Source organism: Gobius niger (genome assembly GCF_951799975.1).
Source record: "Gobius niger genome assembly, chromosome: 2".
In the NCBI taxonomy this organism is placed as follows: domain Eukaryota; kingdom Metazoa; phylum Chordata; class Actinopteri; order Gobiiformes; family Gobiidae; genus Gobius; species Gobius niger.
In genome coordinates, this window is record NC_136853.1 from 21,323,791 (window position 1) to 21,338,004 (window position 14,214).

At 40.7% G+C, this 14,214-nt stretch overlaps 1 protein-coding gene across 1 annotated transcript in view; it reads left to right on the forward strand.

Annotated features, from left to right (window-relative positions):
* Positions 1 to 3,633: 3,633 nt before the first annotated feature.
* arhgap24 (Rho GTPase activating protein 24) overlaps positions 3,634 to 14,214 on the forward strand; it is a 43,356-nt gene continuing 32,775 nt past the window's right edge. Inside the window, exons 1-2 of the mRNA XM_079552088.1 lie at positions 3,634 to 3,888; positions 12,224 to 12,445. Of these exons, the coding sequence (XP_079408214.1) occupies positions 12,242 to 12,445 (204 nt within the window). The 5' untranslated portion in view covers positions 3,634 to 3,888; positions 12,224 to 12,241. The remainder of the gene's footprint in view (positions 3,889 to 12,223; positions 12,446 to 14,214) is intronic.

The window sequence follows — 14,214 nt, forward strand, 5'->3', positions numbered from 1 at the left end:
CATGTGTGGCTCAGATACAGACGTGTGTTTGGTCAAAACATATGATGCGATTAATCGCAATTAATCTTAATAATGCTTGCAATAATCGTGATTAATTTTGACAGCCTTACTGCCATTATTTGTTAAATGTGTAGCCTACATAAAGAGCTTAAATAAAAGTTCTTGCTTTGTCCAGCAGAGGGAAGCAGTCCATTAAGCGAAAACAATGGTGTGCCCTTGTACTAAAAACAAAACTCAACTCAACAATATAGGTGAAATTCATTCACATTTGTAAAGAAAATGTGTGATAACCTACATTTCCCATACATCAAGGCTACAATAGGCTGTATATCCAACTAACTTCATTTGATCAAGGGGGGGATTCTTCCGTCAGAGGGTCCAACCTGAAGAAAATTATTTTGTTTAATTTATTTGAAATATATTTAAAGTAAACGAAGTTTGAACATTAGAAAGTTGCCAATGCCTTAAGTCAAGGCTCTCCGAGCAATAGATCAGGAGCTTCCAGTCGCTCTCCAGCCCTTTCCTGGTCGCTCACCAATGATTTTCTGAATTTCTTCATGCGCTTTTTACAATTTAGGTGTAGTTTCTTTTTATTTTGAACAGAATCTTTCACTAGTGTCAGTGAACCTGTTCACTGATTTATTCCAAGTCAACCTAATGGCAATAAACCCTCTGATTCTAAATAAACTAAAGTATATAAGGACAAAACTCAAGCAATTTCTTTCATTTTTGTTGGCATATCTTGGCTACTAACTCTGGGTGAACTCGTCCTAAATCGCATAGTGTCTTTGAAGCACACGTAACTCTGATGGTTTTGTTATGTTAAAGTAGCTCACCAGGGTAAAAAGGGTTGGAGACGCCTGCCTTAAGCACTGATGCTCACTTTCATAAAGAAGTTCACTGATTGGACACCGGCCTCAGAAAAGATGAGCTCAGTGACTGTTTGACAGCAAACGCTTTCAAGCAAAGAAAAGTTTAAATAAATCAATTAAAATAAGTTTAAGTTAGTACATTCTTAATATATTATTTCAGGTTTGTTCAAATAACAGGTAGGTTGTAGGCTTTCATACTGTAGTGTTGCATATCTAAAGTTTGGTGTCTCAGTAGGACAGTAGGAGTCACAGGGCCATGGGAACAGAGGAGTCACTGAGAGCATCCTTACTCCCAGGGGTGTCCTCCACTGTTCTAATCTTACACTTATCCTCTCTCACATCAAGTCCCAGAGAACATGGACGCTGCTTTGTTTACACATGATGACCAATTCTCATGTTGCAAGGTCACGCGCCTTCGTGTTCTGCATACCATCTCTCACAAATATAATAAAACATGTTGAAAGATGTCTGTGGGCAGATGGCCTGCAGTTTGTCTGTGGAGCCACAATTTATTCAATAGCCTGACTTTGTTCATATGATCTGTGCATATCTTCTCATGGCATTTGTGTGCTTTGCGTGTTCAGATGTACATCAGCAAAAAAAACATTTAAAGCTCAATTCACCCACAATTGTACCTTTGTTCCCACTTATAGGTTATTGGCCCTGTTATAGCAAATGTGACTGATAGACTCCTCATAGCAAAAGTAGGTGGGACAGTGCATTATCCATACAACTCAATGTTTTTGACGGCATTATATACAGTGCCTCCGGAAAGTATTCACACGCCTACACTTTCCCACATTTTGTAATGTTACAGCCTCATTCCAAAATGGATTAATTTTCTTTTTTCTCATCAATCTAAACACATAAGTACATAAGTATTCACACCGAGCTCCACACTGAGCTCCATCCTTTGTCCACTGATCGTCCTTGAGATGCTTCGACGGCTCTCCTGGAGTCCACCTGTCCTAAATTAAATGTGTTGGACTAGATTAGGAAAGACACACACCTCCCACAGCTGACCGCTGCAGAAACTAAGGCCTGAAGTCAAAGTTACTGTCTGTAGACTCAGAGACAGGTTTGTGTTGAGGCACAGATCTGGTGAAGGTACAGAAAAACTGTTGCAGCTTGAAGGTCCCGAAGAGACCAGTGGCCTCCATCATTCGAAAATGGAAGAAGTGCAGAACCACCAGGAGAAGGAGAAGGGCCTTGGTCCGGGAGGAGACCAAGAACCTCCTGTTATTCTGAGGAAATACCCCATAATGACAAAGTGAAAAGGGCTTTTTTAATGTCTTGCAAATTGATTAAAAATAAAGTGCAGCACTCCACTAATCAGACTTTATGATTGAGATGGTTAAGTTTCTCCCATTTATAGCTCTGTCAGAGTGACCATCGGGTTCTCGGTCTCCTCCCTGACCAAGGCCCTTCTCCCTGATGGCTCCGTTTGGACGGGCACAGCTATAGGAAGAGTCCTGGTGGTTCTGAACTTCTTCCATTAATGAATGATGGAGGCCACTGGTCTCTTCGGGACCTTCGATGCTGCAACAGTTTTTCTGTACCTTCACCAGATCTGTGCCTCGATACAAACCTGTCTCTCAGTAACTTTGACTTCAGGGCTTAGTTTCTGCTCTGACATGCATCTGTCAGCTGTGGGACCTTATGGAGAGGTGTGTGTCTTTCCAAATCTAGTCCAACCCGTTGAATTTAGCACAGGTGGACTGAGCTCAGACCTGAGTGTCAGAACAAACTGTGTGAATACGTAAATATAATATATATATATATATATATATATATATATATATATATATATATATATATATATATATATATATATATATATATATATATATATATATATATATATTGTGATATTTCAGTTTTATTTTTAACAAATTTGCATTGTCATTATGGTGTATTGTGTGTAGACGGATGTGAAAAAAATAAATAATCCAATTTGGACACACAAAATGTGTAAAAAATGTAGGGATACTGTAGGCTAAGCTCACAGAAGTTTTTCCATGAAGGCGATTGAGTACAATAGGCTGTAGAATTTTACCCAATAAATACAATTTAAACACAAGCATTGATTTTCTGACACATATTTTCATCATTGAAAAAGACCTCATAAAATAAAGTAATTTTGCTGTGAGCGGCTCAGCTCTCCTAAAACATGACTGTAACTTTACCAGGAGTGGGTACTCTCAGCTCGTCTAGGGAGATGTGACTAAAGTCAGTAGAATTTGATTTAAACAGGTTAGGCCCTCATATAATCCATTCTTTTATTTCCCACTGCAAAAAACAGCATTTTCTGTGTTGAGCTGGTCATTAAGATCAAGGTTTGTTCTGATGGCAAAAGTATAGTCCAAAATCTTACGCAGTGTGCCTTTAACTAATTTTGTGTCGAGTGGACCACCAGTCGACCCCCGCCACCCAGCAAAGGATGATCTCAGTGTAGCCTGTGTGTGCACAGCTGGATTTACACCGGAGTGAAGAAAAATGTCATTTGTGGAGCCTCGAGTCAAGTCACTTATTTTGCCACCTTAAAGACACAGTATCTTCCATGATGGGCTAAACAAAGTGAGCAGCGGTGTTTGTGAGCGCCGCGTGGAACACGATGTCCAAAACTCAACATTGCAAATGCCTTTTCGGTAAAAGTTAAACATGTGAGATACTCTCCTCGAGCCTTCCTCAAAACATTACGCTGACAAAGGGCACTTTCTCCGTTTCCTCTCCCAGTCCTTTCGGCGCACTGAAGTGACTGTGCGCGCTGCAGTGCATGGGAGTGCATGTGTCTGTGATGTGTCTGGGCGGTCTCCAGCGGTAGTGCGATTGTGCACCATTTGTTGACAGAGCTGACCGTAACAGCAAGTCTCCCAGTCCACTACCGAGGAGGAGCCAGCGGGAAAAGTTTACCAGCGTTTCATTCAGTGTCCGTTCAAACTTCACGCACGTCGGGGTTTGCCTGTGGCTGCGTTGTTTTTGCCCCTTGGACTGAAAGGAGGGCTACCAAGGACAGGTGAGTGGACTGACGGTCCTATGTTCTTCCTGTGATGCTGCAGCTGAGGTTTAAGCACCTGAGCATAGAGGATTACGTCCACACTTCGCTGGTTATAGAGCAATTTAGTATGAACTATTTTGGGGATTGTAAAATCAGTTATGGAGGCTGACTTTTGTTTGAATTAGAGTGTCAGTAGGCTATAAGTGTGGAATACTCTATTACACTCTAATATGCAATGCAAACAAACCACCAAAACAATAGATTGTTTATTTTTTCTTCCTGATCCATTTTCTATTAATGATGTAGGCTACTATCCCAATAGCAGCTGCTGGAACACTATGGGCCATCCAAGATTCAAAGAAGTAGACTTAATTATGAATACGGTGTGGATAATGTGTTCACACTGTGGTCCAGTTTTGCATAGCCAGGACAAATGTTCCCTGCAACATGAGATTTTAGGTTCACGTGCAAATTACCCCTCTCAATCAGTGTCTTCACCCTGTGCGTTAGTGGAAGTGAGAGATGGGAAGTAGAGAGATGCAATGAGAGATGGGAAGTAATACGGCACAAGTGGAGACAGGAGGAAGGACGAACTGTGGCCATCCTGTGCCAGATATGTTCCCAGTGCAGGCCGTGCTGCTGGAAAGCCCAGGGATCAGATTCCTAATGTCAGCTGCTGCTGCGCCCAACTGTTCCAGGTTTAACTCACTCATACAGTATCTGTTCATTTGAGAGGAATGACGTGCAGATGATGGGGGTTGCACTGCTTTAACACGAGACGCAGCTTTTATTCATGATATAATATATATATAAACATGACTGTAATGAATATTGGGGTGACATGTCAACAGAATATCATTAACCCGACTGTAATGTTGAAATCATCAGATAAAACTGGCTACATCCATTAAAAGAAGGGAAAATAGAGTGCCTCTCGAAAGTATTCATACACCTTGAACTTTTGCACATTTTGTCATGTTTACAACCCTAAACATAAAGATTTTATTTTGATTTTTTTACTGAACGTTCACACACAAGTAACCGACAACTGTGAAGTGAAAGCAAAATGATACATGATTCTGTTATTTTTCAAAAAATAGAAAAGTGAAAAGTGGGGCGTGCATAAGTATTCATACAGCATGCATGAATACTTTGTGGAACCCCCTTTTACTGTAATAACAGCAGAAAGTCTTTTGGGGTTTGACTCTACAAGATTTGCACATGTAGAAACTGACATTTTAGCCCATTCATCTTTAAAAAAACAACTCCAGCTCTGTCACATTAGAAGGAGAGCGTTTGTGAACAGCAGTTTTCAGACCTTTCCACAGATTTTCAATAGGATTTAGGTCAGGACTTTGCCTGGGCCATTCTAACACATTAATATGTTTTTATTGAACCATTCCATTGTAGATTTATCTTTGTGTTTAGGGTCATTGTCCTGCTGGAAGGTTAATCTCCGCCCCAGCCTCAGTTCGCTTGCTGACTCCAGCAGGTTTTCCTCCAAAATGTCTCTGTATTTGGCTCCATCCATCTTCACAACTATTCTTCCGATCTCCCCAGTCCCTGCTGAGGAAAAGCAGCCCCACAGCATGATGCCCCCCCCATATATTTGACACTGGGGATGGTGCACTCAGGACGATGAGCAGTGTTAGGTTTGCTCCATACATAACGTTTTGCATTTGGGCCAAAAAGTTCAATTTTTGTCTCATCTGACCAAAGCTCCTTCTTCCACATGGAGCTGTGTCCTCCATATGACTTCTACAAACTTCAAACGGGATTTCTTATGGCCTCCTTTCAATAATGGCTTTCTTCTTCCACTCGTCCATGAAGGCCAGATTTGTGTAGAGTAAGACTCATAGTTGTCCCATGTACAGATTCCCCCAGCTCAGCGGCAGGACTTCAGCTCCTCCAGAGTTATCATGGGGCACTTGGTTGCCTTTCTGACCAGTGTTCTCCTTGTTCAGTTTGTTAGTTTAGGTGAACGGCCGTGTCTTGGTAAGTTGGCAGTGGTGCTTTACTCTTTCCATTTCCGAACAATGGATTGAACAGTGCTCCGGGAGATGTTCAAATCTTGGGAAATCTTTGTATAACTTAATGCTGCTTTAAACTTCTCCACAGCTTTATCCCTGACCTCTCTGGTGCTCCTTGACTTTCATGATGTTGTTTAGTGACCGATACACTCCGACCACAGCTTTGAGGGCCTAAAAGAACAGCTGTAATTATACTGAGAGTAGATTACACACAGGTGGCCTCTATTTAACCGTTAGGCCAAGGAGTGAACATTCTGGAGTCATTAGGAATGTTTTAAAGGCAATTTAATGCACTCAGTAAATGCTGTATGAATACTTATGCACGCCCCACTTTTCACTTTTCTATTTTTTGAAAAATAACAGAATCATGTAACATTTCACTTTCACTTCACACTTGTCTGTTACTTGTGTGTGAACGTTCAGTAAAAAAATCAAAATAAAATCTTTATGTTGAGGGTTGTAAACATGACAAAATGTGCAAAAGTCCAAGGTGTATGAATACTTACAAGAGGCACTGTATATTTAAATTTATTTCTGTCTGGTGACCATAATATGTGTTAGACATTTTCAAATTTGTCAAATGAACTGGGTTGTTCATGAGCAAGAAAAAAGTCTTCAACTCAACGACCCAGTTCACTGGACATGTTTGAAAACCTCCACTATGATGAAAGACATCCTGGAAGATTTTATGTGGATTTTCTGTATGTGAAAAATTGAACAAACTTTTATATTGAGTCACAATAAGTTGCTTTTATAGCAATAGGTATTTGACTCAAATAGCATTTTTGCTTATCGTTTCTTTGTCAGTACTGTGAACAAGTTTTATTACATAAACCTCTTAAAGGAACAGGCCACCATTTCTCCATACTGAGATATGTTCTTACCTGAGCTTAGATGAGTTGATACATACCTGTCTGGTCTTTGTGCGTGTGGAAGAGCGTGGTCGCTTCTAACTTCACCCCCGTTTGGAGCCATAGGAATATACTGGGAGAGGCCAAATGCTAACAACATCTTTGGTCGTTTTGCGTGACTGAGGGCACGCACAAAGACCAGACAAGTACGCATCAACTCGTCTAAGCTCAGGTAAGAACATATCTCTCTAAAAATGGTGGCCTGTTCCTTTAACCCCCGCTTCAAGCAAATCTTCTCCAGTTCGGCTTGACCCAAATCTAAAAGCTTCTCGACAGGAGTTGACAGCCTATACAGACCAGTGTAATGCCTCATTTGAAAGCTAAGACCTATAAAACTGATCCAAACTTTTTTGTTTTTATCTCTTTTTTGTCATTTTTTGTCACTTTTTTTTTCCTTGTTGCTTTTCTGGCACTTTTTGGCTGTTTTTTGATCCTCGTTTTGACACTATTTTCAAGACGCTTTTAGATTTGGATAATGCCAAACTCTGTTCAGGTGGGGGTTAAGAGTTTAATAGATGAAACATGGTCTGACGCAGTAAAGCGGTTCAGAATGAAAAACCTCATCACAAAGAACTTTTCTCTCTAAAAGTAAGATATATTACTTGCACACTCACCTTCCTCTCTTCTCTCTTTCATCTCTATCTTTAGCTCATAAAAGATTGTTCTGTGACCTTTCCGTCACCATGTGGGTGATAATTCATGAGCACGCACGCAGTCATTACACAGAGGAGTGTGACGGACCCTTTTTACTATTTTGTAACTTTTCTTGTCAGCAGCTGCAAAGTTCTTCTGCTTTCACATCCTCTCTTGCAATTAACTCGGCATGAGGCATGGCTTTCCCTCACCCTATAGACCTCTGATAGGACAAAACCAGGGCACTCTGTAGGAAGCCATCTTTGTAATGACTAGTTATATTTGTCTTGAACACATGTGGGTCATGGTAGCCCCCGCTGAGGCATTCGAAGAGTCCACAACATTGGCTATAAATGCAAAGTTCAAGTTTCCTCGGTGGCACGTTGGCTTTGGTCTGGATAGTTTGGGGAAGTCGAGTATACAGTGGTAGTAGTGTGCGGAAAGTAGATAGGCAAAACTAACTTTCTCCTCACTTCTCTCTTTGATCTTTAGTTTGTACATGAGGGGCTGCTTGCACGATGCCCAGGTGGATTCAATCTACTGTCAACATGTCAGCCAGCTTGTATTTATGAGAAAAGCGCCCACTACTTCCCACATGTCCTCGAAGCGGGCATATAGTCATTCAGCAGGAAATGCTATAGGAGGTGGTTTTTTCAGGGGGTATTTGTTGTTTCTTTTACTTGTTGTACTTTTCAAAAACCTATGATGACAAATGGATATCCAGTTGTTCTAATGATCAATATTCTCATGACAAACACACCTCATGGCCTTATGTGGAGTCACTAACTTCTTCTGTATGAGCGATGATGATTCGGTGTGTTTTCTCCTCAACAAAAAAAAAAGTATTAATTATCATTGAGTCACATCATATTACACAACAATCTTTATACTTCCTCCTTAAGTCTGCCTCATATTCGTTTCTATGCCCTCAAAACCTGTCCCCGGAGAAGGCTATGCAAAAGTAAAAAAACTTTCAAATGTTTCCTCCAATGTTATTTTTCCAGAGGAAGTCATTTCCCCGAGAAGAGCTTCATTTCTCAGTGGATGAGCGTCAGTGGCCCCAATTTCATTCCCTTCAAACAGAGACATGTCAAACACTCCTCAGGCTCTTTGTAAGCTCACCATTTTCCCATATGGAGCGCAGAGCAAACACCATGGCACTGATGAAGCACTTCTGAAGCTTCTCCTTTGCATATAAGATACACGCTCAGTAAAATCTAAATTATATTCTTATTGTAGGAACCTAAATAGTTTTGTTAGACAGTTTATATTTTTTACTATTATTTCTTCTTTTTGGTTCTGATAGTTTATGCCACAAATTATGTGGCCAAATTTACTTGTCTACTAAGTATCTGGTTAAAGGGACTACAGTAGATGCAAGTTGGTCATTTTATACTCACTACTGCCCCCTCAGGTCATACGTGTAACTGTAGGTTATATATTAAGCATGACGGCACTTTGGACCTGAAGTAACACCTTTGTGAGTGACAGTGCAGGATTTTAGAGGCAGTTGTGGTGAATAGGTCTGAGCTCATTCTACACATTAGGACATGGCTGGAACATGTAGGGGGAGGAAAATACATACATTTTTAATCTCTGTATAGTCCCTTTCAGCAACCATAATTCATACTCATAATAATGGTGTTTGATATTTTGTCATATTTTGTTTAGTAATGGCTCACTATAATGGCTCACTACCCCTTATTTATAATCCCCCACCTGTTTTGCCTTTTTTACTCACTAAAGAGTTTATAACTGTACTTTTGGTCTCCTTGGATGTTTTTATTGACACGGTTTCGGATTCACTTTAGACACTTCTCTGTGGACACAGTATTTCTTTCTTCTTCATGAAGTTCAACTTCTCATTAAAGTGTGATTTGATGTGTTGGTACTTAGGGCACTTTGGCCTCACGGTGAGATACAGTAGTTGTGGGTTCCATTTCTGTGTGGTGTTTGCATGTTCTCTCCTTGTCTGAGATGGGTTGTGCACAATCCCCCTGCCTGGTACTTGTATGTGGCGGTGTTGTTGGTCGGATGATTGTGTATATGTAACTTTGGCAGCTTCCCTGTTCTAAAATACATTTCTCTCTTGGGAGACGAATCAGTCAAACTACCTATATTAGAGACTAATTTAAGTATTGTTTAGCATCATTGTTTGACCACCCTAGTTATAAATCACTCCCCTCTCCCTTGTCCTATATTTATTTGTAATTGTAACCTATAGATCTTCTTCCATGTGTGCCCTGAATCAGATACATCCAGCTATGAAACTAGACTACATGACGTCATCTTTTAGGATCTTTTGTCCTGTCAGCTCTGTTTTGGTCAGAATGACTTTGGAGCTGTGACTTTTAGGATTTTTTTTGGCTGGTATTCATGATGATTTTGTAAAATGTGTTGGCGCTATAACAGTTGTAGTGTAACTACAGGCTGTTAGTCAGTCGCAGATGGTGCGAGCAGAATTAATTGGCACTTTGGAAATGAAACGCTCCATCACCTTATCATCTTTCATTCTTCACCAAAGCTGTGCTGCTTCTTGATCCAGTTCATTTGAATCACATTTGATCAGGGTTTTGAATGAAAAAGGTTCAGTCTTTATGACGTCACCAATCTTTGCTGTGACTGATCTGTTGGAGGATGCAACTTTATTTAAATCTCTATCACAACCAACTAATAATTTGGTATTTAATGTATGTGCCTCACCTGGACATTATCCAGAATAAAGGCTGGCATGATTGATTTTATAGTAACCTCACTCTAAATTGGACTAACTCATGATTGGTACTATTGCCACATTGACAGAAAGCACTGGCAGTATGTGGAAAAACATCAGTGTGTGGGTATTACTCCTGACAATGAACGGAGCTCAAAGATCTGAACATGTGTCCTTTGCTCGGCACTATGTTCTTCCTCCTGACAGGTTGACCTCGTGTTATTGAAGGGTCAAATGCAGAGGGCAATTTTCCTGCAGGGACAGGTTAGATGCTTAAAAGATAACGTTGCAGAATGAGATCATGTACACATAGAATACAGTGATAATGAATGGAGTTTGAGAAGGATGCCGAGCCCGGCTGGGGTCTAAACTAGAAGACTCTAAGCAAGTCAATTTGTGATGAGAGAGCACATAAATAAACCTATACATATGTTGAAAGTTTCCTTGTCTGGGGTAGTGACAGAATGAAGAATTTTGCATACAGCGTTTCCTCTGTGCTTATTTTAGAGACTTGAAGAAGTGAGACATTGGCTCACACACCTGCACACACAGGTGTTTTATGAGGACGCCTTCCACAGAGACCTGCATTGTGCTGAATGGACGACATGGTTCTAGATAGAGAAGCAACAAGGGCAGAGTAAAGGATTGAATAAACAATAAAGGATGTTCATTTTATATAATTAAACAAAAGAGTGGTTACAATGTATGTTATGTAATAGCATTAAAAGTGTAATTGTCTTCAGTTATTATACACAAAGGTTGTTAAGTCATCATCTGTACTTTGTAGACACTTCGTCCCTCAGTCGAGGAGCTGAACAAAGTGGTCAGTCTCAGTTATTGTCATGGGGCTTTTTAATGTTTGTTTGTTTGTTTGTATACTTTATTGTCCCCGTAGGGAAATTTGTCTTCTGCATTTAACCCATCCTTCGATGCCACTGGGGCAACCCGTAAGGAGCAGTGGTCGACGGCAGAGCCGCGCCCGGGGACCCATCTCCATGATGTGGAGCCAGGCTGATGGTCAGAATCACCTGGCTGGAGGATTCACCTATTGCACATGTTTTTAGTGGTAGGGGAAACCGGAGTACCCGGAGGAAACCTACGCAGACACGGGGAGAACATGCAAACTCCACACAGAAAGGCCCCGTCCTGGTGGGAATCGAACCCGGGACCTTCTAGCTGTGAAGCGGAGGCGCTAACCGCTGCGCTACCGTGCCGACTAATCATTAGTTAATTAGTAAAATAAATGTTCTATGGTATTAAATGTCACTTGACAAAAGGTATTTCTTTTTTATGTTCCTAAACCATATTAGCAAAAGCTGTATTAATTTGATATTTATATATTTTATTAGTACAAAACCCCTCGATTTGTAACATCTCATTTGCAAGATAAGACAACCATTCACTTTTTCACTTACAGCTGCCTGTTTTAAGAAAGTCTTATGGAATCAGTCAGTATCGGATATCGTTAGATGCTCAAACCCCCTGCGTCGGTATCGGATGTAAAAAAGCTGGATCGGACACAAAAAGACACAAAATGAGCAGTGGATTTATGGGACAATATGAGCACTGCTGCAGGGTGCACCTGGTTCTCATCAGGGCCAGTACTGTCTGGACTCTGGACTCACAAACACATGTTTAAAGCCACAAATACCATGGCTGTTCACAGTTACAGTAACAGACTCCTGTACTCCTCAAGTACTGTAAATCAGGTGTGAATTTTGTTTGTGATACGTCATGTGAGAGTCTGACTGCAGAGAGTGGACGACGTACGTTTGAGGTTACGCTTAAATTTCTTCCTGCTCAGTTATGATTTTCACTTTGAATAACTTTTAGACATACCCTTACCCTCTTGTCAGTTTGCCACTCCACAATGTTTAAAATAAAGACAGACAAATACGATTAAGGCGTAGACGTTTGGTTTTGTATCCAATAACAGGAACAAAAGTCAATCCATTACAGCACTTTGGTAAACGACTTCATCAGTCCCTGTCGCTCAAGTATGGCATGCTATGCATAACAAATACACATCTTTTCAAAACCTAACTTGCTATTTCTGCTTTCTACAGAAAAATCCAGACGTGAAAATGGATGAACAGAGTGTGCCCCCGGGCAGCCCGCATCCCAGTGCGGGACAGTCCTGCACTGACAGACTGAACAGGGTCAATGTGGTCAGGTGTGGCTGGCTCAGGAAGCAGGGGGGCTTCGTGAAGACCTGGCACAGCCGCTGGTTCGTCTTGAGAGGGGATCAGCTCCACTACTACAAAGATGAAGAGGAGACTAAAGCACTGGTAATACTGCTGATTTCATTAAAGGGACTATACATGGTTTAAAAATGTCTAATTGAAGTATTTTCCTCCCCTTTAAAGCTTTTTTTGGTCAGTGTTTGCACTTGTAACTAATGCGCCTCACTAACTAATGCATCATTAAAAACATCATTTTAATTACTAGCCTGGAAGTTATCATAGCAAACACATGTATTCTCTCTTATCACAAACAATTCTTTTACAAAGATAAAGCAAGAGTTGTAGGACATTACATTAAAGAGCGCCGTAACCAGGCATCGTGTACTGAGAATGTTACCCGCCAGCCAACAGAGGAGACACACTGGCCCTCTCAGACAAAGGTGAACCTGAATTAATTCTACCAGGATCTATAAAACCTTTATTGCATCAGTTATGTCTTTGTTTACAAACTCCCTTTGTACCCAGGCTCTGTCAGTACTGCACCCGCTGGAAAAATGAACAATTAAAATACTGATTTTGGAGCAGCATTAACAAGGCCAAGCTGAAGGTTCTGGATGAACAGCAGTGGGTCAGGGAGAGTGTATAGAAAATCCGTTTATGTCTAGTAATACAAACTTTAAGCGCCGTTTCATAATAATTCACGGGTAGACAGGGCAGGAAAGGTTGTTGTTCATACGGACCTCGAGGCTGATAAAAAAAAGATGATATCAAAATATTCTACATGTATTAATTCTGGACGTTATTCCTCTTTCACTCCTTCATGCATGGATTCTTGTTGCGCAACTTGTGAAACACATCATACTTTGGATGAAGGATAAGGAAACAGAAAACTCAATTCAAACTCAATTTCTGTTGTCTCCAGGCCAGAAACACATCTTTAATTAACATCTTTATCCATTTAACCCGTAATATTTTCTTTTAAATTACAGAATTTTGTGGAATAGTGTTGTTGTTGGAGTGTTTAGTGGTTCTAGTACTGGTATTTTTATTTGTAACTCTGTAAGTTCATGAGCAGCAATAGTAGCTCTATTCCTCCTAATAGTATTTGTTGTAGCAGTTGTTGTAGTAGTAGTACATGACATGGAAATCCTAATAGTAATCTCAATATTTTTACTTTCACACAGTAATTATTAGCAATGTTGGGGGCGACAGTGGCGTAGATAGTAAAGCGGATCGTCTTGTGATCCATTATCTGTGTTGTTGTTGTCGTGCAGGACACATTTAGAGATTGCCGCAATGATGAAATAATGAAACTACAAAAGAGAGTTCCTCCTCACCAGTGTGTCGAGCAGTGAAGTGCGCCTCAGCATAAAGCCGTTTTTAGTCGCGCTATTAATTACCCCGCTAACATACTGTGAAGTAGTCGTCATTTGTACCTGCTAGACATTGATTGCCTAATTGCCGCCCTCTCCATGGGAACAAGAACATATGCCCCACGTCTGTTGCCCTAGTAACGTACACAGTAAAAAACTCTGCTCTGATGAGGCAAAATCAGTCCATGCTGTTGTTGATAGTGAGCCACACTGCTGACTCCTCTTGAAAATCAATTTGCAACTTTGATTATTACATTTAGTAAATCACAGGGCAAATATTTTGATGATAGGACTTTACTATATATGTAATAATAATCATAATGGCATACACTGGTATAGCACTTTACAAGCCTGTGTTGACAAGTTTATCAAAGCTATGCTGTAGTCATTATTTATTCACTCCATGCCCAGTGGTCACACTGAGAGCCACAGCTCCCCTGGGGTAGATTGAGGGAAGCCAGGCTGCCAAACTACGCCCCTCTGACCAGCACACTCACACTC